This window comes from Neopsephotus bourkii, unplaced genomic scaffold (genome assembly GCF_033783945.1).
Source record: "Neopsephotus bourkii isolate Nb327-2 ecotype Australia unplaced genomic scaffold, CSIRO-AGI_Nbou_v1 NB_301, whole genome shotgun sequence".
Taxonomy (NCBI): domain Eukaryota; kingdom Metazoa; phylum Chordata; class Aves; order Psittaciformes; family Psittacidae; genus Neopsephotus; species Neopsephotus bourkii.
In genome coordinates this window covers 456,448-483,181 of record NW_026900810.1, presented here as the reverse complement: position 1 = coordinate 483,181, position 26,734 = coordinate 456,448, and the positions used below count along the sequence as shown (strand labels likewise).

Genomic DNA, 26,734 nt, shown 5'->3' with positions numbered 1-26,734 from the left:
CACATGTTCTCTTTTGCTTAGAGAGCAGTAACATCTAGCAAAGAGGTCTGACAGATGGGAATTTTAATATCTTAAATAGATTCACTAGAGCTAGCATTAACCATTACAATCATGTAAATTTCCAGGCCTTGTGGAATTCTATGTTGTTTTTTTTTCCTCAGATCTTGGGGCAGTGAATATACATAGTTTGTTATGAAGGAAAAAAAATAAGTATTATTAGCTCTTATTAGTGAGTTTGAAGTTAGGAACTAGGAGAGCTTTCAAATTACTTTCTATGGTGTTACTATTACCCTATTAAAGTTTCCCTTTTTGTCAGAATAAGGCAATCTTAATGTCTATAAAATATTTACTAATATCTAAATCCTTCCCTTACAGATGGCAGTATATACAGGCATATGGATAAATGCTGTAAAATGAAGGGATTGATTGGCTTGGTTAATGGATGACTGGCTGTATCTGTGAACAGTAATAAATTATTCCCTCTAAGTGTTGCACCTTTCCTCCTTACTTTAGAAAATATTTACTTGCTTATTTTGCTAACAGGCTGTTAAGACATTATTGTGTAATGTTGTCTGAACATTTTTTGAGGTTTACAATGAAAGTTATTTTTAAAATAAAAAGCTGCTAGCTCTCGGTACTTCACTGTTTTATTTACGTTAGATACTACTCGTAAGAGGGAAACGTCAACCAGAGAACCAGCTCGACTAGAGGGGCACCAGTGCACAGTGCCACTAACCAGACACAGATATGGATGCTAGAAAACATCTGTACTGTCAGCGGCAAGAGTAAATGTCTCTTGTCACAGTGAATCAGCAGTATGTAATTGTTCTGCACTTTAAATTGTCAGTGAGAAGTTGAAGGTATTGCTAAATATATCAGTAGAATTTTCCTCATTTGGAAGGGAGGAAATAAAGGGAGAGGAAGAATGAATGGGAATGCCTGTGGAAGGTTTCAAAGACATCGTGTTTGGAGGAGAGAAGTAGAAAATTTATGTGGTGGTCTTGACCAAAGATAACATCAGATCTAGTACAGAAATGATGGTTACAGGAAAATTCTAGCCCAGCTAAGTCTGCAGCAAGCAGTATTACATTTGGGAAACTAAATAAAGGTAGGAGCTAGAGGGAAGGACTTCAAGTATTTTAAGGAAAATTCATTGGTTTGTAAGTCTCTTTTGAAATAAAATGAATTAGTAACCTCAGATATGGGCTTGACATATTACAACAGCTGTTTAGTTTGGCAATACAGAATTCTTCATTCTGTGCTGTCTGATGGAAGAGAAATTAAAAAAATGTACTATTTTAAACATGTTATTTTCTGGGTGTATCTATAAAGTATCATTAATACTAGATTATGACAAGGGTAAGAGCTTTGGAGGGGGCAAGGGGGTGAGTGGAACTGTTGGTCTTTCTTGTTTGGTTGGATTTATTGTCCCCAAAAGTGTGTATTAGCCATAGATGCAGATAGACTTAACTTGTTAAGATAAACAACTTTGGACTGCCCAAGTCATGTCTTTCCTGAGTACTCTGTCACTGCATTGCTGCAATCCCTTATATGTAGTAAGCATCTTTGAAATTTCTCTCCTCTGTTTTCTATGAAAAGGTTTTTACTAGTTTTGTGAAGGTGAGTGGACTAAGTGTGCAGTTGCATTCTGATTTATATATGCCTTTATTTGCATTTTCAGTGTTTTTCTGATGTACGTAGTCTTCCCAATATCTGTGGATAACTGAGATCAGGTTTTGTTGTTAGCTTTGTGTTTGTAGTTACGGGTCTTTAGCATTTACTTTTGCTACCCACTGACCAACAAATAGATTGTAACGTGTCTCTGGAGAAGGACCGGCTTCTGCTTGCAAGAACTTGGGAAAGATTTGTGCAGACTCATTTCTTTCATGTGCTAAACATCTGGAAGTACTGTAGAGCTGTCAGGGGAGCATCAGCTCTATTGATCTTGTGATTGGTACTATCTACATTTAGTAAGATAGCAATTCTCATGCATCTCATTTTGCCTTCAACACCAGCTGTGACCTGCACTATCCATCTGAAGCTGCAGGATGAGTTAGTTTGGGAGGCAGAGAATAAGATGGGGGAGTGGGAAGGAACAGAGTTGCCTTATTTAAAATCAAAGTTTCTGCTAGAATAGAGGAGAATTGGAGACCTGCTTTCAGACATCTGCCTGTATTTTGGCAGATACAGAATGCATAAAGACTGTACTTAATGATGAAACTTTTCAGAAGGCCATATTACATTTTAAATGGTGAAATAAGTCAAGTGGGCACCTGAATACAAGTCTAAAATTATGAGGAAGTGACTAGGTGGAGGGATGATGGTAGAGCAGTAGATGTGGTTTTTCTTGATTTCAGTAAGGCATTTCATACTATCTCCCACAGCATTCTCATAGATAAGCTAAGGAAGTGTGGGCTTGACGATCAGGTAGTGAGGTGGATCAAGAACTGGTTGGAAGGAAGAAGGCAGAGAGTTGTGGTCAATGGTGCAGAATCTAGCTGGAGGTCTGTGACTAGTGGAGTGCCTCAGGGGTCGGTGCTGGGACCAGTGCTGTTTAATATTTTCATCAACGACCTGGATGAGGGAACCGAGTGTACTCTCAGCAAGTTCGCTGATGACACTAAACTGGGAGGAGTGGCTGACACACCAGAAGGCTGTCCTGCCATTCAGCGAGACCTGGACAGGCTGGAGAGTTGGGCGGGGAGAAATTTGATGAAATTCAACAAGGGCAAGTGTAGAGTCTTGCATCTGGGGAAGAACAACCCCATGTACCAGTACAGGTTGGGGACTGATCTGCTGGAAAGTAGTGAAGGGGAAAGGGACCTGGGGGTCCTGGTGGATAGGAGGATGAACATGAGCCAGCAATGTGCCCTTGTGGCCAAGAAGGCAAATGGCATCCTGGGGTGCATTAGAAAGGGTGTGGGCAGTAGGTCAAGAGAGGTTCTCCTCCCCCTCTATTCTGCCTTGGTTAGGCCGCATCTGGAATATTGCGTCCAGTTCTGGGCCCCTCAGTTCAAGAAGGACAGGGAGCTGCTTGAAAGAGTCCAGCGCAGAGCCACAAAGATGATTAAGGGAGTGGAACACCTCCCTTATGAGGAGAGGCTGAAAGAGCTGGGTCTCTTCAGCTTGGAGAAGAGGAGACTGAGGGGTGACCTCATCAGTGTTTACAAATATGTAACGGGTGGGTGTCATGATGATGGAGCTAGGCTTTTTTCAGTGATATCCAGTGATAGGACAAGGGGCAATGGGTGTAAACTGGAGCATAGAAGGTTCCATGTTAACATCAGGAAGAACTTCTTTACTGTGAGAGTGACAGAGCACTGGAACAGGTTGCCCAGGGGGGTTGTGGAGTCTCCCACATTGGAGATATTCAAGGCCCGCCTGGACAAGTTCCTGTGTGATGTACTCTAGGTTACCCTGCTCTTGCAGGGGGGTTGGACCAGATGATCTCTTGAGGTCCCTTCCAACCCTTGGGATTCTGTGAGTCTGTGATTCTGTGAAGGAAAACAAACCCCTTTTTAATCAGAACTACTGCAGCTTTGTGGACTCAAGTAGGAGGTAGCAAAACAATACTTAGAATGATTCTCAGCATTTCGGATGGCATGATAAAGAAGATAAGATTTTGATTGCTTTGGAAGGCTATTTCATCTTGTAAAGGGCTGAGCTTCAGGAGATTATTTGAAGATTCCAGGAAATGTCTGTTTCTTGAGATTCTCATCAAAAAGCACTCTCCAAACTTTTCTTCCTTTAATGAAAAGGTAGACATTTTGTCTGTTCAAGCATTTTTCTTCATTTTTTTCCCTCCTTTTCATTATCATGACTTTATGTTTAATAGTAATACATTTAGCATGTAATGAGATTGCCCTGTACATTTTAAGTATCACCTTCATTGGAGGCAGATTTTTATTGTAAAACTTACAGGTTGAGGGTTGCCCACTTCATTGCATTAAGGATGCTATCAGGAAATGAGTACGTAAAGATCTTTACAGAACAAATTGAACACCTGTTAGAGTCCCTGAAATCCTTTATGCTGTCAGTTCAGTTGGCAGTGTTGTTCAGTAGGAGAGTGTTCCAGTGGTGTTACCAACTCATATGTCAGCTGTATAACTACACAAAAGAAAGATAACAACCCAGGAAAAACTTTGTTTGGCTCTGTAAGGAGATAAGTTTTTCTCTTTTGGCATTGGATTCAAGAGAAGAGATTCAGAGCAGCCCTGTGGAGAAGGACTTGGGGGTGTGCGCTCGCAGCCCAGAAAGCCAACCATATCCTGGGCTGCATCAAAAGGAGCGTGAACAGCAGGTCAAAGGAGGTGATCCTGCCCCTCTACTCTGCTCTTGTGAGACCTCATTTGAAGTATGGTGTGCAGTTCTGGTGTCCTCAACATAAAAAGGACATGGAACTGTTGGGACAAGTCCAGAGGAGGGCCACGAGGATGATCAGGGGACTGGAGCACCTCCTGTATGAAGATAGGCTGAGAAAGTTCCGGCTGTTTGGCCTGGAGAAGAGAAGGCTGCGTGGAGACCTCATAGCAGCCTTCCAGTGTCTGAAGGGGGCTTAGAAGGACGTTGGGGAAGGACTCTTCATTAGGGACTGTAGTAACAGGACAAGGGGTAAGGGGTTAAAACTTAAACAGGGGAAGTTTAGATTGGATATAAGGAGGAATTTCTTTGCTGTAAGGGTGGTGAGGCACTGGAATGGGTTGCCCAGGGAAGTTGTGAATGCTCCATCCCTGGCAGTGTTGAAGGCCAGGTTGGATAGAGCTTTGGGTGGCATGGTTTAGTGGGAGATGTCCCTGCCCATGGCAGGGGTGTTGGAACTTGATGATCTTAAGGTTCTTTCCAACCCTAACTATTCTATGATTCTAAGAGATGCAGTTTATTCCTTATAAAAATTAATCTGGCAGAATCCTCTCTGTCTTCTTTTACTTCCCTTCATCTGGTGATTGCTATCCTTTCCCTCTTCAGCTGGGTGTTGGCACTTCACTGAGCTTATGTTACGGAATTGGTAGTAGGCCTCTCCCATTATGAAGGCTCCTAAATAATCTAAATGCTGAGCTATAGGGGGGAAAAAAGCAACTGGGAATGCCTGCTGAAGTCAAATCACTATGTTTAGTACAGCTCTTAGAGTTTTCCTTCTTATCTCTTATTTTTGATTTGAATTTAATTTCTGGCCAGAGAAAGGTGCTTGGTATATAATGCTTAGGATCAGAAAGGGGCAGTCTTTTTTGTTTTAGTGAAGAATTGTAAATAATGAAGCTGGTTCTGTTTGTTTCTATTTGTCTGTCAATGTTAGATATGCCAGCCTTGCTATAGGAATAATGTCAGTTACCCAATGCTGCAGAAAACTGGTAAAAGCATATTTGCTTTTTTTGACTGGCTCAGCAAAATACATTTGTTATTTGCACTATGCTAAAAGATTTTGCTGAGGGTGTTCGTGCCATTTAGCAAAGTGCTTTATAAAAGTCACCATGTTTGTGTTCCACAAAGTGGCACAGAAGATTAACAGCAAAGTGACATAGCCAAGGTCAGAAAAAGAGGTAAGGACAGAGCTCAAAATAAACCCTAGCAATTCTGATTCAGTCAAGTCAGTGGTTCTTCCCTTCTTGTTCTTTGAAGGCATTCACCTCTCCTACTTTTTGGATCACCGAGGTAAACTTGTGGTATCCTGAGATTCAAAGCTCTAGCTTTCTAAAGAAATTCAAACTCTGCTATAGCTTTGTTTATTTATTTTATGCAGTTGTTAAAGCTTTTTTCTGTTCATGAAAGTGCTAATAGAGTTGACCTTCACATGGTCTCTGGACAGTTCTTCCGAAGACTTAAAATATTCCTTGTTTCTTCTTTTTTTTTTTTTTTATTATTATTTTTAAAGTATAGGCAGAATTTAGAGACAGGGATTCTTTGTGACTAGCTTGCATCCAACCCAAGGACAACTCAGAACTTGAATTTACATATCAATCTCAATAATGTGATCAGGTATCTCATTCCTTGTTGCTCTATTCACATCCCAGTCCTTTCACATTCTTCTGTTGGTCTTTACACAGAAGGAAAAGTACTTAATGTAAACATATTAGTTGCAGAGGAGAGCTCTTCCAGGGTCTTCTTGAAGCATGCTGGCAGAGGAGTTTGGAAGTCTGCACTATTATTGCTGCTGCTGGTACTTCAGTGTAATTTGCTGACTAACTCCGCAATGTTGTATCTTCTATCAGAATGGATTTCCTTTGTCAGGGCAATTAGACAAGTGTGAGTAATGCTTTATGTAAAGTATAGTGAAACTGTCTCAATGGCATTGGATCTGAATGCTTTACACTGAGTGAATAATTGATCCGGCCTTCGTTGGGTGGCTCTTTGCCCTTGAAGAGGAAAATGTTAAAAATGTGAGGATGGTTATTTTTTTGGTGGTGCATCACTAAACCTCCTTTTTATTTATTTATGTATGTATTTATTTTAGATTTAAAATGTGTGCAGAGTAGAAGTCAAGCCTTTCAAACAGCCTGAATATACTCCTACAGCTGATTAAAGATGACTCTCCAGGTTCTACCCTTAGGCAATTATCTAATGCTATGGGCATGCTTTACAATATTGCTAATGGTGCATAATTCCTAGTTCTGGTTACTCTGCTTATTTCTCTGTCTCCCCAGAGTATCAGCCTTTGTGTGGATATGCTGACCACTTGCATTGTGGTTAAAAAAATCCAAATAACTAGTATATTTTTGCATGTGATGAGGCAGTAATGCCACAATATTTGTGGAACAGAATGAAGATACTATACCTGAAAGTGATGACAACTTTTAGGCTGTTGAGACCCAGGGATTCACGGAAGTAGGGTGACAGTTTACTTTGTTGATTTTTTTTTTTATTATTATTTTTGGTTGTGGGGTGTTGTTATTTTTTCTTAGCTTGTATGAATTAGTGCAACTGCTTTTCTCTGAGAGGTTTGACAGATGCTTTCATGTTGCAGTCTGATTTCCAGTATGTTTTAGTAGATTCTTCAAAGTTGCAAAATGAAAATACATCTCCTGTAGGTGGTTTGGTTTTGAGTTGATGTCTTCACTGTTAATTGCAAGTCAGAAAGACTTCATGGAACATGCTTGATGTCCACAAGAACGCTTTGGTATTCTCCTGCCCACACCAAATAGCAAAATGGCAATTTCACAAATGGAATCCCTTATTTTCTTAGATAAGAATGGAAAGAGTTCCTCTCATTTTTAAGAAGTGAAATTGTGTCTGTTACTTTTAAAATCCTAACTCATACCCTTTTCATGTCTTTTTGCCACTGCGTATTTTTTTTTGCAAGGTTCTTTTCTGCTCCTAAGACCAAAATAACCCAGAGTTATGACACTAAGCACGTTCACAAAATTGTGCGTATGGAGCCATAGAAGAGATGCGAGGAGACTTAAGCACCATGATGCAGGAGGTGTGCCTAGGCATCTGTGTGCTGCTCCCATGAATTCACTGTCTGACCATCTGTGACAGAGCTGGGATAAATCTGTGTTCTTCTGAAATTTCTAAGTAGCAAGTCGAGTGAGAACAGCCTTGTTGTGGCATTTCCAGGAAGCTAGAATAACTTTTTCAGCTCCCCCACCCCTTTTTTTTAATTGGTGTTTCTCCCATGTCAATTATCTTAATCTGAATTTTGAGGGATTTTTGTCAGCAGTTTCAGTTTGCTTTTCTCATCAAACAATTTCTTCAGAATTTCAACATACCTAAAGCAAAGAACCTCACTTTTGAAGCATCAGAAGTTAAGCGCACTGTTGCTCTTTGAAGTGATGATTCATCACCCAAGATGGTTTCCTTAATTTAAACCCATTTTGAAGATGGTGCCTCTTCCCTTATGGCAAGACAAGGAGAGCCTTAAGCTGTTGGAAAGAATACAGAATATAGCACATGATTTTAAGTAGCTGCTTTTTGGTATATGTTTATTTTCTGATTCTAGGAGAGTTTCAGTTAGATTGGTGTGACTTAGATTTCCAGTTGACTGGCATAACAGATAATTGATTCTTAATTGTCTGACTGCTGATGGAAAAGTCAATTCAGTATTCCTTAGACCTGAACTTTTTGCAGATATGAAGAAGAAATAGTAACAGAACCTCATGCATTTAGAAGAGAAACTATCTCAATGTATAAGGATTTCTAATGATGTTTTTTTGTTTCATCGGTGTTTCTTAAGATCAGAGAGAAGAGGACTCACATGCGCAGCAGTGAATCTTTGGGTCCTAGCCTATAGCAGGTTTGTTCTGGTGGTAATGGCAGCATGGTGCAGCATCCTTCAGGGTCCTTTTCAGAAGAAAGTAGCCAAAGGATAGACAGCCCTCCTATGAGCTGTTCAGGTTACTACCATACACAACCCTTCCACTCTGCTTTATAAAAGCATTGTCATATTATTCAAGTATTTATTATAACACCATTTTGGTCTGCTTGTTTGTATTACAACTTGAAACCTTCATTTAAAATGTGAGCATGGCTTCAGCCTTGCTGACTTATAGACTTACTGTTTAGATGTGTAGCAAATAATAGTCACTGTGCCAATAGCTCCATTTACTAGTAACAGGTAAATATTTCTGCCACTAAGATAGGGCTGGTCACAACAATTGCTGTGCTTAAACTGAGGATTCCTGGGGGGGGTGGGTCTTGAGGTACTATAAAGTGGTAGTATGGATATTTGCTATAAAGAGGGTATTTGTAAGGGCAGCGGGATGTATATGAACCAGGCCGCGTGGTCCATCTGCCACAAAAGTGTTAGAGGATTTCCTGTTGTTTCTCCTCTTTGACTATGGGGCCTAGGAAAAAAATGTTAGAGAGAATAGTCCTTAGTTGGTTTTGATTTTGCATTGTCCAAGGATCCTGAAAATAAGAAAATCACATAACTTTGATTAGTGGAACTTGATATGCCTAATTCTGCTTGTTGAAGCATTGTCAATCTTGCCCTTGGATTTGTTGATTTGCTTTTTCTTATTTGATGTAATCAGTCACATAGTGTGTGATTTTGATATGATTATGGTCATCTGGTAACTGGGGGATATTCTTGATGCATCACCAGGGTACTGTGTAGTCATTTTAGTGATCACTGAGAAAGCTGAGCCAGAAAACTAACAGAAATCTAACACATTAAAAAGTGAACAGTGTTCTGATAGCTTTACTGCATGAGCTGTTATTTTGCAAGGACTTTCATGTGCAACAGCGCAAGACTACCCTCTTTCTCAGCAGCTGGCATCTTATACTGCTCAGCTTAAGGTAAAACTTGGCAGTATTCAATCAAGTCTGAATTTCACTGTTGTCATCTGTAGGTTGGTGTTGACTGTGCATCATGGAGCCCTTTTAATATTTGTTCTGATGAATGGAAATACACCTCTTGTCCTTTTTTTAAGGTTTTTTAGATACATCTGATTTAAAAAACAAAACAAAACAAAACCAAAACCACCAACCAACCAAACCACCAGAAAAACTCCCTCAGCTTCTGGTGTGGTTTTTGCTGCTGTCTATGAAGTTTTTGTCTTCCTTACCTTTTAGACTGCTAGTACCAGCCAGTTTCAGGAATGAATAGTACTTGGTGTTACTGTCTGTTTCACAGGGATGTCTTAGCTGAAACCAAAGCAAAACAGTTTTGCGGTACTTTTGTCATCATGAATTTCATGGTTTTATTGGCCTGGAAATGGCTCCCACTGAACCAGCATTATTATTAAATCTCTTTTCAAGCTGTCTCTTGAGCAACAACTAATGAATGTCTTTCATGCAGTTCTGCTCATCTCTTTCCTTTTTTTGTTGTTGCCTAATACAGTTCTCTATTTGTTGCAAGCTTTCAAACTGATACGGTCTGGCTAAGCACTGTGTTGGGTACAGATGAAGTTATATTTTTTCCTTAGAGCATTTAGCTGATTATGAGGAGTACAGTAATCCATGCCTGAGCTGGAAGGTTGTTCCAGTGCAAGCAGTGTGGCAGGATATAGTCTGAAACCAGAGCTGTTCCATTTTCCAGGAAACTCACCTGAGTATTCTCCAGGAGCATTCAGTGAATTTTGTACCAGATCACTAAAATGATAAGACTTTTATCAGCTTGGCTGAAAAAAGGTGGAAGGATTGATTCTAAATATATCATGGCTGTGGAGGCCTTTCCTATCCCCTCCCCCATTATGCATTAGCTCTTTAGAGTTAGTGAGCTGCACAGCTTAAAATCCAAGTACTGCTGTGCTGCCACATCCATCACCTCCTCTAGGTTGATAGAAGAGGACAGTTGGCCAGCTTGGTGGATTTGCTGAACTCTCATGTGCACCCAATAATTAAAAAGCTTTTGCTTCCAAGGTATCTTATTAATGTGTAGTTGCTGGATGGTTAGTAATAAAAAGGGGGAAATACTTGCATGTTAACCGGGACAGTATTTGTATTCTTTGGTTTTCCTTCTAATATACGAAATTTTGAGTGAGGCTTAAAGTCTGTGCTCTTCAGGATCTTATGAAACCTCTAGTATTTGTTTGTAGTGCATAAGACTAAAGATGCAGCCCTACTGAAGCGAATGGCAGAGTACCCAACAGAAGGTGGGTAAAGGTTGCATGCAGAAAACCCGGACTCAACCCATGTGCAGATCTGTTAATCACTTTAAGTACTTTGAATGAAGGATCAAGAGCAGATTGCTCATTATCTGGATACTTGTGAAGCAAAGCTGTGCGGGCTGACTAAGGAAGGTAGAGCTAAAATTGCAAATTAGATTTTGGCAGTCCATTACAATATGAGGTCTCATTTTGGAGCGAGTTTTTGAAATCCTTTCCCAAAAGCTTAATTTTTCCTGAAGGCAGTATGCCAGTGTACTGCCAGTAGGACTTAAAAAAAGGAACACCTGGCAAGCTTGTCCCCCTTGCAATAATGATGCTTTTTTGATGTGTTAGATAAAGTGCAGCTAGCGTTTGGCTATATGAGACCATGACACTCTGACAATGCAGTGGTATATTAAGGCTATATTTTTATCTAACATCTGGTATTTACCACCACCACCACCATCTGAGCTGAAATGTGTCTTGAGAAGTTTTGCTTACTCATGGGAGGGGAAAAATGGGATTGGAACAATCATGATAAGTTCCAGAGAGGGACTTTTACAAGGGCCTGTAGTGACAGGACAAGGAGGAATGAGAGGGGAGATTTAGATTAGATATTAGGAAGAAGCTCTTCACTATGGGGGGTGGTGAAGCCGTGGCACAGGTTGCCCAGAGAAGCTGTGGCTGCCCCATCCCTGGCAGTGTTCAAGGCCAGGTTAGATGGGGCTTGGAGCAACCTGGTCTAGTGGAAGGTGTCCCTGCCTCTTGTAGGGCGTTGGAACTAAACAATCTTTGAAGGTCCCTTCCAACACAGAACATTCCATGATTCTGTCAAGTTCAGTGAAGCCATCTTGTATGCAATAGCATTTTTGTTTGATCTAAGGACACTTTTCTCCTTCAAACAGTTTAAAACCTTTAGGACTATGGTTAATATTTGCTATTGCTATAGTACCTTCTAAATAAGAGCCCTGAAGATTTCAGAATGCATTGTGTTTCTTCAGAGTAGAAGGAAAGGGGTGAGCAAATGTCTGCATGGTGCTGAGTTACCAGTTGGGTCTAAACCACAACAATTTAGAAGGCAGTCAGAGGGATTTGGACAAAGCAAAGATTATACCTAGATTGTGAGGAGGTGAGTACAAAAAAATACCGTAACCTGAAATTTGCCATTCCAGTTGTGAAATTCCATTGGTTGTGTGTCAGGGAAGAAATTCAAAATTAGGTGTAGGATTAATATTTTAGTATTCATGGACCCTTCGGAGTAGAAGATCTCAGGAAGAACCTCCAGAGCAGTCCTACCTCAGATAACTTTATTCTGTGGTCTGAGAAACAAACCCATAGAAAACATGAGGGGTTGAATGAGGAGATTCTTGTATTCAAGATGAGGTTTCCTGTAACAGATTGGCTTGGTTTTGGACACATTCTGCCATGGGTGAGTGGGAGAGCCTGTATCCTGTGATATTAATCAGTCCTTTTTTCCTTTCTGGCGTACTGTCAGCTTCAGTAAGCCATTAGCTGACTTCTGAAACTTCTGTAAAGCAATTTTTTAATAAACTTGGAATCGTTTAGAAATGGAAATATTCTCAGTTTCCTTTAACTCTTGCACTTGAGACCTCTGCTGTATTGCAGGAAGAAGTTTAATGGTAGTGCCTCCTCATACAGGTCTGGATTGTTGTCGTGGTTTAAGCCCAGCCAGTAACTCAGAACCACGCAGCCACTCGCTCACTCCCCCAATTTCCTGCCCCCCCCCCCCCATTCCCGGAGGGATGGGGAGGAGAATCGAAAGAATGTAACTCCCATGGATTGAGATAAGAACAGTCCAGTAACTAAAGTATAGCACAAACCACTGCTGCTGCCACCAATAATAATAATGATAAGGGAAATAACAGGGGAAGAGAACTGGGAAGTCACTGGGGACTCCATACACCTGCCTTCCATCTCTGACACTTGCAAAGCACTGGAGGGGCCCAGTGAACTAGATGCTCACCCATACTGTCCCATACATCCTGCCACTTATGACTGTCCAGCCTTGGGGAAAATCTCTTGGTCCTCCTATATAGTAGTCTAACCCTAGATAAGACCTAAATACAACTCCGCTTATCTTTCGAGATCATTCAAAATAGTCGTGGATAAAACACACTCTGTATGTGTGCCAACATGCTGATCCCCGTCACAATCATCAGGCAGGTCTCAAGGGTACCCAAAGGCCATTCAAAACCTTCAGAACTCTCAAATGACGCTGCTGTACTTGTCACTGGGGCTGGTATAGCTGCTGTGCTTGGAGCTGGAGTAGCTGTGCTGTTTGCTGCGGTCGGAGTTTGAGTAGCTGCTGTACTTGTCGCTGGGGGTGTAGCTGCCTTATCTGTTGTAGTCAGACTTTGAGTAGCTGCTGTACTTGCCACTAGGGTGTGTGGGAATGTCTCCATCATAGGCTTATCACCCGAGGAGGGGAAAAAAAATGTGTAATTCCTATACACTTCTGTTATATACTTCCCAAAGTGTAGAGATGGTAACCACACTGGGAATGCAAGCCAGAGCAGTTTCTTGATCAATGAATCTATTGTATTACAAGTCATTACCATGAAGTACAATGAAACAAGAACCTTAGCTCAAGCCCCCCAGGTGATAAACACTAAGACAGCAAATAGCAGCTGTACGGTACGACATGCTGAAACTGTGAGATCAAGAGCAACAACTTTGAGAGCCAATAAATCAGCATTGTGACGAGTGACTATTAATCCAAAACAATGAATGCTTACCACAAATATGATTAGACACACTCTGGTCAGATCTGTCGTTATCTCAACCCTTCGTGCCCCCCGTCGGGCACCAAAAAGAACTGTCGTGGTTTAAGCCCAGCTGGCAACACAGAACCACACAGTCTCTCTCTCACTCCCCCCTTCCCCCATTCCCTCCTGCTCCCAGAGGGATGGGGAGGAGAATCGAAAGAATGTAACTCCCAGGGGTTGAGATAAGAACAGCCCAGTAACTAAGGTATGACACAAACCACTGCTGCTACCACCAATAACAATAATGATAAGGGAAATAACAAGGGAAGAGAATACAAGTGCTCACCACCTGCCAACTGATACCCAGCCCCACCCAAGCAGTGATCCAACCCTTCCAGGTAACTTCCCGCAGTTTATATACTGGGCATGATGTGCTGTGGTATGGAATACCTCTTTGGTCAGTTTGGGTCAGGTGTCCTGTCTCTGCTTCCTCCCTGCTTCCCCTCCTCCCTGGCAGAGCATGAGACTCAGAAAGTCCTTGGTCAGAGTAAACATTAGAGCAGCAACTAAAAATATTGGTGTTATCAGCGCTGTTCCCAGGCCGAAAGTCAAAAACACAGCACTGCACCACCTACTAAGAAGGAGAAAAATGACTGCTACTGCTGAACTCAGGGCAATTGTTCATAAATCCTACCATGGAAAAGTCTTGCAGCTTTTACAGCTGAAACCCTACTCATGTTTTGCATTTAAGGATCTTGGAGTGAAAAATCATTAATTGGTTTCTGTAAAGGTTTAATCTCTTCGCTCTGTAAAGCTCTTGCACCTGGGGTTGGATGGACTAAGCATCTGATACCTCTCCTGAATTATCTAAATGGAGGAAGTGGATGGGCAGATGCTTATCCACTATCTGACAAAACTTTTGCTGTTTTGCATTTTGGTAAATGAAGCCATGGTAAGCTGTTCTGTTTTCAGGATGGAGGAGGAAATGTATGTAATATTCCCACCCACAATGAGTGCTCAACTGCAGCAATAGGCTTTTACACTCCAACTATGACAGGGTAAGCATTAGTTTCCCAATCTGAGGCTGCCTCTTGACCTTACTGTTGTTGAAAATGGTGATTGTACAGTAACAGATGAGCAAAGGCCTATGGGAAAACAAATTTGTCACTGTAGGTGGTTGAGTTGCTCTGGGCTGGCCCGCAGAAACACCCACCTGCAGCAGAAATGCATGGTATTAGAAGTAAATGTTTCTTTGCCAAGTAAAATAGTAAAGCTGACATTTATCCAATTTGTAGTCCTTCCTCCTGTCACTCTTACCCACCCATCACCATTGCTGCAATTTAGCTCTTGGACTAACAAGGAGAGAGTCCAAGCTCTGTCTTGAACTGTAACCAGCTGATGTGGCTCTGAGGAAACAGAATACAGCACAAAACAATGAGTAAGGCCTCTCGGGAATGGGTGTGAGTAGGATGTAGTTGTCGGCTAAATCCTCTTACTGGAGTTTTTCCTCATGTCTTGATGTGACTACTTTACTCATTCCTGGAATCTTGGAAGGCAAAGCATTCAACCCACAGCAGTGCTAAATTTTTTGAAGACCGAACAGAACTACTAAAGTGCACTGACACTTACAGGTATTCAGGTATTTCCACTACCTTTTGGGTTTTTCAGGTCTTCTCAACTCTACATCATCAAGTCATGTTTGACCAATTTGGTGGCCTTCTCTGATGGAGCTACAGAACTGATTCATAGGGGCAGAGCAGTTGACGTCATCTACCTGGACTTGTGCAAGGCATTTGATACTGTCCCACACAACATCCTTGTCTCTAAATTGGAGAGACATCAATTTGATACATGGACCGCTCGGTGGATAAAGAACTGGCTGGATGGCCGCACCCAAAGAGTCAATGGCTCAGTGTCCAGTTGGAGACCAGTAATGGGTGGTCTCCCTCAGGAATCAGTGTTGGGACTGATCCTGTTCAGCATCTTTGTCAGTGACAGGGACAGTGGGATTGAGTGCGCCCTCAGCAAGCTTGCCGATGACATCAATCTGTGTGGTTCGGTTGATATGCTGGAGGGAAGGAATGCCATCCAGAGGGACCTTGACACGCTTGTGAGGTGGGCTGGTGCCAACCTTATGAAGTTTAATCATGCCAAGTGCAAGGTCCTACACCTGGGTTGGAGCAATCCCAGGCACAGCTACAGGTTGGGCAGAGAAGAGATTCAGAGCAGCCCTGCAGAGAAGGACTTGGGTGTGTTGGTCAATGAGAAAATGAACATGAGCCAGCTTCAGTGTGCACTTGCAGCCCAGAAAGCCAACCATATCCTGGGCTGCATCAAAAGGAGCGTGACCAGCAGGTGGAAGGAGGTGATCCCACCCCTTTACTCTGCTCTCTTGAGACCTCACTTGGAGTATTGTGTGCAGTTCTGGTGTACTCAACATAAAAAGGACAGGGAGCTGTTGGAGCAATTCCAGAGGAGGGCCATGAGGATGATAGGGGACTGGAGCACCTCCCATATGAAGATAGGCTGAGAAAGTTGGGCCTGTTCAGCCTGGAGAAGAGAAGGCTGCATGGAGACCTCATAGCAGCCTTCCAGTATCTGAAGGGGGCCTATAGGGATGCTGGGGATGGACTCTTCATTAGGGACTGTAGTGACAGGACAGGGGGTAACGGGTTCAAACTTAAACAGGGGAAGTTTAAATTGGATATAAGGAGGAAATTCTTTGCTGTGAGGGTGGTGAGGCACTGGAATGGGTTGCTCAGGGAAGTTGTGAACGCTTCATGCCTTGCAGTGTTCAAGGCCAGGTTGGACAGAGCCTTTGGTGGCATGGTTTAGTGGGAGATGTCCCTGCCCATGGGAGGGGGTTTGGAACTAGATGATCATATGGTCCTTTCCAACTCTGATGATTCTATGATTCTAACTTGCTGTGTCTTTTTGGTAGCTTGCAGTTAGGGCTTCACCTGGGACTTCCACCACCCCTGGTGTCTCTAGGTTCAGGAGTTTTCTTTAGGCTCAGGCTAACTTCAAGTACCTTCATAATCAGATTTTCTTATATTTCTGGCAAACAAGTCTATGATATTTCCTTCAGATTGGTCTTCCAACCTGTTTCAAAGCACCGCTGTCTACGCTAGCATGCTAAAAACACTGTTAATGGTAGGATCATTGAAGAATGTATAAAGCTTCAAAATGTAACAATAGAACCCATGAGAATGTTGCTTTATCACTAGGTGGTAGCCCTGTTGTTTCATGGTCTGCCTAGGACTGTGGTGTTTAAATAAAAAAAATGGCAGGTATTCTGGCACTAAAATATGACTGTACTGTCTCAGTTGGGGAAAAGTTATATGGAAGTTAAATGTGAAGCCAGCAATCATCCATCAAGGTAGAGGTATATCCTGGCGTACCACAGGCAACAAATCCAGGTTTTTTAACTCTACAGTAGGGAACCTTGTCTTCCAGCCTGCTCCCTTCCATATTTCTTTCTGTATGCTTTCAGTTCACATTGTGCTTAGTCCCTCTCTTTCTTAATTCTCCCTTCACTTAATTATTGTAATCATTTCCATCAGGCTTAATGTTCATTGCTAATAGATTTCTGTTCTTGTCTGCCAGGCTTACTGAGTAGCATCACTTGGTGTGAACCCTAAGCTGGACCATGCAAGAGAAAGTCTTGGAGTTTTTTTTCCATTTTCTTCGATGCTTCTTAATACATGCTTCTTAATTGTTTCCTCTGGACTGGGAAAGAGAGCAGGAAGTTGTTGATATAGCAGTTGTCGTGAAATATGGAGGCAAAGGGCAAGTTTGGTGCTTCACTGTTGTGTGGTATTGTAAGGTAATCTTGCTTTCCTTGGTATTTTTTCGGTGTCAGGTTTTGCCTTAGGAAGTTCTTCATTATAAATTGGGAATACAACAGCAGAGTAGTTAAAGAAGCTGAAGCTGGTATGCCTGGCTGTTCACACTATTTTGTGCAGTAGACAGCAGCCCATTTACTCTATCTTTGTGTGTAACAATGGGCTATTTTTGCAGTGGGTGATCACACTGTAGTAGTTCCTGCCTGAATGCTGTTCTGCTTCAGAAGTGATGAGTCAGTTTTCAGTACAAGCAGAGGAGTGTTCTGTTCAGCATTACACTGTGCAGATAAACCTAATCCTTTCTCTAGGTTGAGGAACCAGGAAAAGGCGATTATATGACTGTATTTTGCTGCCTTGTCACTTGATTTTGACAATGAGCTGAAATGAGGAGCCATTTTCTACCAGTTCTTTGGTGTTCCTAGCAACTGGATCAGGATGGGTTAAAATGTTTATTTTGCTCTGCTCGCTCTTTCCCACTACTTCGGGCCACCAGAGACTAAGAGTTGGACAGTTCTAACTGTCAAAAAGTGTAGCTGAAAACTAAAATAAGCCTCCCAAAAGAAACAAGCAAAAAATAATTTGATGGTGTTACTTCCTTCCAGGAGAAGTTTGTGTTTGTGAGAGGAGGTTATAGCGTGTTTTCTGGCTTTGCTGGTGTAACTTGAGGGGAACAGCAGCTGTTAATTTAGTTGCCAAATTTTTTTTTCTTAATTTCCCTTGTGAAAACTTTCCTTCTGTGAAAGTAATCTACTTCTTTACATGATCTTTTCATGCATTCTGGAGGTAGTATAGTGCTGAGTGAAAAACAGGAGGTGTATTATTAAGGTTTTATAAAGTGATCAACCTAAAACCTAAGTAAAGCTTTATTATGTTTGTTTTAGTGATTAGATTGAAAGATTGAGTGCAGATGGCTTATCTGTTTACGTAGGGTAGAGGAGTGAGTTTGAAAGAAAAATAGATGGGTTTGGGAAAAAGAAAATTAAAGGAAAGGGATAGAAATTTTTATATTCTGGCAGGAGGAAAGAGATCCAGACCATCAGTGCTTCTAGCATAATTGGAAAGAAGAAAGAACATGTAATAGAAATAAGCAGAAAAAAAAAAAAATCAATGCAGTTATTTGCATTGGACCACTCTAGTAAAGTTGAGAATATTTCCCAAAGTTTGCACAGCAGTCTTAAGCATCTTACTGCAATGGCTAAGAAGCAGGAGCAATATTGATATATTAGATGTGGTTTACATGGCCCTCTTCTGATTTATTAAAATGTAGGTATAACTAGATCAAAGGATATACAGCCTTATACCCATGTCTTTACCTTGGCATGGTGGATTTCTGTATCTGATCTCATGGTACATGCAGTAACAGAATTTTAAAGCTGCAGGTTTTGGTGGTTTTGCAGTGATTTCTCCCTCTGAAGGGACGTAGATTAGTTCTAGGTACATGTATTCCCAGTCCTAAACACACCAGTGCAGGTTCATGAGTTCCTAGTGGAAGTTCAGTGCTCTAACATCAAGCCCCACTTTTGGAACTTCCCTTAAACGTCTTATTAGACCAACAGCAGCCTCAACTCTGTCCTATTAAATAATCCTGCACTGTCTAATGCCCCACAGAGCAGCCATCTCCATAATGACTTGCGATGAATGACACAGAATTGAAGATCCAGTAGCAGCAACTACATAAAGGCTGAAAGATATAATGGTTTCTTAGAAATCTTAATCAAGTTGCTTTTTTTTATTGCTTTGAATGCTAAGGAAGAGGGGTTTGTCTTTCTAATAAAGCATAAGTATGTGGAATGGGGGCTAGCAGGTGGAAGAGATGACTGTCAGGTACCATTGTGTCAGTCATACTTCAGTGGGTCTGTTTCTGTTAGGTCTATTTTCAGTATAAGTGTTTGTTTAAACAGCAAAAGCATCTGAGTTGGCCCTGGCCCTAGAAATGGGGCCTGGCCCATTCTTCTTGATGTCACTGATATCCAGCTGTGACTCATGATACTGAGAATCACCTCCTTTGGGATCTGTTACCACTAGGATCTGTGTACTTCAGAAGACTTGGTTACTTTCAGTAAGGCTGACATTGGATTCTGTCAAAAGCCTGCTAGCTATTAGTACGCATACAGGATGATACTTAAACTGAAGAATGTAAACAGGCTTCACTCAACTTCAAGATTTCTATCACTTCCAACTCTGCTAGAAAAGCTGCTAGCTCAAATCACAAACAAGGGAAGGAGGATCTTGGGTACATCATCAGTTCTTCTCCCCACGCCTTGCTAACCAAGAAACCATCTTTTAATGGTACCAGCATTAGCTGAATCAACTCCCCATTACCCTTTGTGCAAATTGAGACTGGAATGAGAAACTCCAGTTGTATCAGGAAAGTCTCTGATGACACTTCTGTTTCAGCATCTGGTGTTGCCTACTAACTAAAGAGGATTAGACACAGTGATAGATCTGGTTAATGGCCAGCATTCAGTGCAGCAGAATGTACTGAAGATGTTCTTTGTGAACTTTGAGGCTGTTTTGGCTCTGGCACCTTAACTATTGCTTCAATAGTCAGACCAACTAAATAGACCATATCTTAAGTAACTGGACCTATTCTTGTGGAAATTTTTATTGCTCTTCCAGAATACTGTGATTTGAAGGGGGTAAAATAGCGGGACTTGTGAACTAAGGATGATTCTCTGATAATATGCATCTCAATTGCTGATTTCACTCATGGCAACAAGGACAAATTAAAGGATACAAGTAAGAGAGGCTGTTTAGTAGCTGGGATGGTCTTACAGGCCTAGGTGCTGCAGTTAGTACTGTGAGCCTGACGGTAATTGTCCGTGATATATCTACAGCCCAAGCATAGGGTATTCTAAATCTTCAGAGAGTGGACTACCAACTGCCACTTATAGGTCTCAACTACTCAGAGATGACTGAAAACGCTGTAAAGTTAGTGATGAAAGGAGCCCATGCTGCGCTGCCTTTACTCTTTGTTACTGAAACTTGTTTTGTCCTCAGCAGAAGCCAAAGCATCACGTACATAGAAACCTGTACTGAAAATAGAATCATCTCTAGCAATACACGGTTGTTCGATTAATTGCTGTAAAGTCAGGCACTAAGGACTGCACCAGACTGTCTTGTCAAATGATCTTTGAATTCTGCCTCACACTATTCTGCTAGTTAGTTTGTCTTGTCATCAAACCAGAAAGCATTGGTTTATTGCCATTGGTTACCTAACCCACCCTTTTGTTTATATGATGTCCGCTTATTTCTCTGTGCTTTTCAGGAAACTTCACAGGAGTCTGAAATGTAAATATCCTTAATCCTTCTTGTAAGGCAGGAAAGATGTTTTCAGGGAATATGGGGGAACCTCAGTAGACATTTCCATTTCAAAGAAGAAAGACTGGTCTGCATCATAACCTAGATAAGAGGAGGCCCAGTGTTTAATTTTTGACTTTGTATCTCTCTTAAAGTCAGACCTAGCATGCCTGAACTGACTGTTGTTGTTCAGAACTTGCTGTGTGCCTGTCTCTCAAGACATTACATAGTGGGGCCAAATCATTATCGGTCATGATTCTTGAGAGTACTTACAGTAATAAAATTGCTAGTAAATTCTCAGTGGTTGAAATTACACAACTAAATCACATGTAGCTGTATCTGGATGACTGCCTGATCTAGGGAAGGTCTTGCTAGGAGATACCAAGGCCCATTTGGGTCATATTGCTTGTTGTCTCAGCTGGGAAACCTTGAGATATGGAAGAGTTCTCTTGCTAGACAGAATTCGTTTGAGCTGTCATTAATTTCTCATTGTCAAATGCTTATTTTCCAGAGGACAAGTTAAAAATCTTTCAGGAATATATGACAATGTATGTGAGCATTTGTGGATTATTGCTTCTGTAAGCACAGGTGTTGAGGATAACGCTTCATCTAAAGTTGCTAACAATTTTTCATGCTAGTTTAAGCCACTGTGCTTTGCTTTGCACTTGCAGTGTGCAAAGAGCATGGTATTGCTGATTTGCTATATTAAGTTGTTTTGCTGTAGCAGTTGGGTCCTCAAAGCTGTTATGTGCTTTCAGTTCCCCTTTTGAATGTGTTTGTAATACCTGGTTTGCTTCAGCAGTCTCTTTTGTACACTGCCAGTTGGCTCTTACCCCTACTACTTAAGATGAGCTTTTAGCCTCTGTTACAATGGGAAAAGATGCCTTTCAGTTGTTAGGAGCAGTAGTACATAGCATAGCTTCATCTACAACTTGGCTCTGTGCATGCACACAGGAAGAGATCACTTGCATGGGCCCTGCTGGAACAGAGCAACGGTGATCCACCAGCTAACAAGCTGACACACCTTCTGCATGTTCCTGCTGACTTGGCTCTTGTTCTTCTCTGGTTGCCTGAAAACCAGGCCCAGTATCTTTGCTGCTAAACAATTTATCTTTTTTAAGGCTGGGAATGTGGAATATTTTCAATTCAATTTTCTACCTTTTGAAAAACCTTTTTATCTCATGCAGAGATTTTAAATGAACACACCAGAACAAGAATATTTACTGCCTTGGTTAGATTAGCTGTGGTTTTTGATGTAGGTGATCTGTATTTGTGTCTGAATTCTTAGGCTGATCACCCGGCTGCTGTTAGCTCTGTTATAAGTGATCAGATCTATTCAGAGATGGAGTGGAATTTTAAATCTAAGTGTAGGAAGTATGTTGCTTATTGTGGTAGACTAATGAGTTGCAGAAGAGAACTTGCACTCAAAGTATTAAACAAGAGGTAATAGCTGGTTGTAAATAAAGCTCGCAAGCAAATGAAACCATGTTGATTAGCATGAATAAAATGCGTTTGCAGTGTCCTAGCAACTTGGCTTGTGTTCTCCATGGAAGAGATTTTTAAGGAAGAAGCTGAAAGGAATTAATATTTCACCTGTTTATAAGATTATTCATTGAATCTGAACAAACACAAGAGGGAGAATCAAGGTTTTTGGTTTGAAAATCTGACAAATGGGCTAGGGAGATTCCTAGCAGTTACGAGTAAGCCTGTTGATACTGACTACGATAAGAACTGAAACAAATTCTGGAAAGAGATATGATTCTTAAAATTAAATTCTACAATTTTGGATTGCAGGATTGTTATCCCAAGCAGTTTTTACAAGGAAATAGGAGGCGAGCCAAGGATGTAACTAAGGAATCAAGGACTTGCAATAATTCCCGCTCTTTCATTGTCTTTCCCTGTGGTCTTTTGTCATGGTAATTTATCTTACTTAGTGTGCATCTGACAAAAGAACAAGTTCATGGATACAAAAGATCTGTGTAAGTACTAATTATTTTGTTAGAAGCTAATAGAAATTGAGGTAATTAGATTTAAATAACCTCTTGCCAGAAAGGCAGGTACAATCCAACTGTGATATCTGGTGCTCTGTCTTGTTATTGAGCTCATTCAAATAGAATATGATCTACCTTTTGAACAAATTTGTTTGTTGCTCATTGTGCTTGTGGAGGAAAGCAAAAAAACTCTAAAACCATGCTTGTTTGTTTCAAAGTTTTGTTTTGCCTTTCCAGCTTCATGGTATATCTATATATTACTGCATTTAAAATTTAAATTAGATTTTATTATTCTGCCAACTCTGTAGGCAGAGTGCATACACGCTAGAGGAAGAAACTTGGTATGTATATTCCAAGAAGGTTTTTACACTTGCAGTTAGTGAGCGACTTGTTAGCAATTTCTCTTAGCAGTCCTTCATCTACTAGAAAGAAGGAAAAAAGGCTTTTTAGAAGAATATGCACAAAGGAAGCCTTCTTCTGTTCCTGTTTCTTGTGATGGTTCTGTTTTGCACTGAAGTGTGGTGCTAAAAAGACATATGCTTTTGCACAAATGAGAAGAGTAGTAATTATAGGCCTCAAACTCATCCTCCTTCTGCAATTAGGGAAATGGAGCATTCAGTAATGTTAGAAAGGAATTTTGCAATAGAAGCAAGAACCAAGAGCTTAAATCATGAGTCCAGTTCATTCACAACTTGAGCTGGCCCACAGAAGTCTTGAAGTAGTATTTTGTGAATTCTGAAACCTTGTAGAAAGAGTAGCTGATTATTTTTATTTTATTTAATTTTCAGAGAACACGCTCTTTAAATTAATAAAAGTAAATGCAGTATTTAACATTTAGATGTGTATTACTTACTGTGCAGAAGGGTTCAAATAACATTTTGGGTTCTATTTTGTGGGATATCCCATTTTGATTGTTGGAGAGAAATATGAGAATGGATATAAGATCTCCTCCCTTCCCCCTTTCCCCCTCAAAAGCTGTGTTAGCTGCAGACTGATACTTGAGTGTTTTCATGGGTTGCTGAAAATAGTCATGGAGATGATTTTTATATGTGCTGTAATTTTTGCAATGTTTTTGTCTTTTGTAGGTTTTGTTATGATCCATGCTTGGTTGGTTGTAGGCTGTTTGGTTTGTTTGGCGTTTTATTATTATTAACTTATTTATTCAGTTCATGCACATATACATAGAGAGGGGAAAATCCGCTCTTGTTTTCTAAGGACCTTTGTCTGCTAAAATTAAAAACTGAGTAACTGCATAATGACGGTGTGTTAGTGGCTTGATGCCTTTCACTGTGAAGTCATTGTACTCATGGCAATACAAATATTCTTTTCTTTGTGGTTCTTCACAAGTAGATGAAAGTCATTCCATGGCTGTGTTACTTATGGAAGTTTAGTGGCCTATTATAATCTGCTGCTTGATGTTGCATTGCTGGCACACCTTTTGTGGTCACTTTACGTTAAGATAAAGAGAATAATGAGGTGCTGCTATAGCCCAGTGGATACTTCCGGCCTCTGGTTTACACTCATTTCACAGTGGGATGACCGTACAGCTTTCTGGCTAACGGAATATTTATACCAAAGTATTCCTGAGTTCTGCCTCCTCAAGATTTCTTTAAAGTTCTTGGGAATAGACTCCTTTGCCATTGGAACATGGCAGCTTAATTAAGAAAATAGTTTCATATTGATGGGGGGGAGTCTCTAACATGGTGGTGTATATGAAGTCCTGAACTGGGCATGTTATTACAGATCATAAACATTAATTCCTCTAATTGTGACTTTAAAAAAACCCCAAACAACTGTGTACATAGAGCTTCCACTACTGACACATTTACATGAAGCTATTTCCAGCCTTTGTGTGTATCTGGATTTAAAAAAATAAAGTCCTCTAAACAGTTCAAGAAAAAGATGCTATTACTGGCTTGCTGAGAGAGGATTAATTAGGAAATGTCTTCCCTTATCTGGATTTCTAGAAGTTACAGTGGTTCACTTCCTCTTAGCAGAGAATTATTATGCAGAATGACACTAGGCATTATATAAAACTATCATGTTGTTATCTGTTTGTTCTCTGGGGCTTGGTATTTTGATTAAATATGAAGTTATTTGCTAGACAACAGATCACTTGTCAGATAAAGGGATCAGCTTAAAATAACTTTTAACAGTGTGGTATGTTTGAATAACAGAAAGTCAGGGAGAATCTTGAAATTGGGGAGATCTCCTGGAGGATCTTTTTTGCATAAATACTAGCTTTACTTTTCATACTTTTTATCTCCCCCCCTCCCCTTCCCTTTTCTCCAGTACTGATACTCGAAAAGGTGGAAAATGGAGATCTGAGCAACAAGATATTGAAGATCACGGATTTCGGCTTGGCCAGGGAATGGCATAAAACTACCAAAATGAGCGCAGCTGGGACATATGCCTGGATGGCTCCTGAGGTCATTCGCTCCTCCATGTTCTCCAAAGGCAGCGATGTGTGGAGGTATACATTTGGCATTAAGTGATTGGATAGAAGTAACTAGACCTGCCAGGAAACCTCTCTTATGTTTAGGGATGACTAATGGTGAAACAAATACTAAAATTCAGGTCTTAAAAAAGCTTTATCCCCCAGCTTTCCATCTATCAGATTCTCAGACTACTTTACATTGCTTGTAAACTTTATTTTTTTACTGTAGGAGGTGGTGAGCCAGCTCCTGCATGCCTCTAAATTTTTGTTGTTCTATAAATTTACATTCAGATTATCCTATGATTCCCAATTCCCTCTGCTTAATCTAAAACAAACCTTTTGTGCTTATTTGGCTATTGGCTGACATAATCAAAGGCCATAAAACTGTGAAGTACTTAAAATTCCTATTTTTTTACTGTTTTACCAACAGTAAGATCATTTTATGGTTTTGGTAATAGTCTATGTATAGACTATTATTATGTATATGTACATAAACATGCGGTACTAGTCAAATTCCCTGGATACGTTTTTCACTTTCATAATAATCTTAGGAATTATATCCACTCTTCTAGTCTTTCACATAGAATAGTGAATCTCTTCTCTAGGTCCATCTGAGTATGTAATCCATATGGCGTAATTTGCATGTATATATTGTCTTTTCCATTCATGCACTGGGATTTTTGAGAGTAGGAGTTACTTTGGTGGAGAGGAGTATAAGGTTCAGCCTATAGAAATTGAGTTTGAATATGACCATTACCTGGATTGGTAAATCCAGATTTTGATAAACAGCTCTAGAACAATGACTTTTCTGGATGCTGCGTGACATAAAATTAGTACTGAACATCTGAAATCGATGAAGTAGATGGAATTTTGTTGGTGGAGGGAGAGTTACTGAAATGTCAGGGTGACTGTCTTTAGAGCAGTCAGATTCTGTTGCTGGCCAGTAATGCTCCCACACAAGTATGTGCATGCTGTGAAATCTGTCAGGATAAAGAAATATCCCAGCTGGCAGAATTGTCTGGTTCTTATGGCAGAGATTCGATGTGGGGAGTTTAATTTTCCTCATCCAATTTTGCTGAATAAATAATATATTGCCTTGTGATAAGCCTGTGAACTTGTATTTTGTGCACTAGTGGTGTGGATAAAATTGACTCTGTAATTAAATGTGGTAGCCTCTGTAGTTAATCTGAGACAAACTAAGCAAGGCTTTTATTCTGAGCAAAGTCTAGCAGAAATGAAAACCTCAAGGCTGTGCACCTTTTCTGTGCACATGATGACAGTACTGGTTTGTACACAGCTTGTCAAGCTCAAACCTCAATTCTTTTTTCTCTGAAACAGTGCTGGGAATGGCCTTTAAAGGGTAACCTGGGGGAGGGGAAGCAAGGGGGAGACAACTTCCCTGTGATTGTAACTTTACTAATCCAGGCATGCTGTGAACAGATGGGTAGATGTTCTGTACCGCTATGACATCATTTTAAGAAAGATAAGACATAATAGGTCAGTTGGTGATTTTCATACTGGTAGGTCAAGTGCCTCTACACCTGTGCAAAAATACCAGTTTGGTCATTGACTTAAGTACTGTGAATCACTTCAGGATTTATGGATTGTAAATAACTGAAATTATTTGTTAGAATATTTTCAGAACATTGTATTTCTGTTTTTAAGATTCTTTCCTAATTTTCTCTTTTTATAGTTACCAGTCTTCCCTTGAGTTTCTCTCAGTGCTCTTCCTTACACAGAGGGTCATCTCCATTACGGGAGCTGTTATACTGTCTCTGAATAAGCTTTCTTTCTGGTGGCCAAAACCTTGAATCATAGTTAAATAAGCTGAAAAGAACATGATGTTTGAGGCATGTATACAGAGGACAAATACTTGCCCGTGTAGTCCCTACTGTTATGTCAACGATTGTAA

General features: G+C 40.6%; 1 protein-coding gene across 1 annotated transcript in view; it reads left to right on the top strand.

Annotated features, from left to right (window-relative positions):
* The window catches only part of MAP3K9 (mitogen-activated protein kinase kinase kinase 9), a 56,269-nt gene that overhangs the window by 7,063 nt on the left and 22,472 nt on the right, over window positions 1–26,734 (top strand). Inside the window, exon 3 of the mRNA XM_061347136.1 lies at window positions 24,678–24,858. Within this exon, the coding sequence (XP_061203120.1) occupies window positions 24,678–24,858 (181 nt within the window). The remainder of the gene's footprint in view (window positions 1–24,677; window positions 24,859–26,734) is intronic.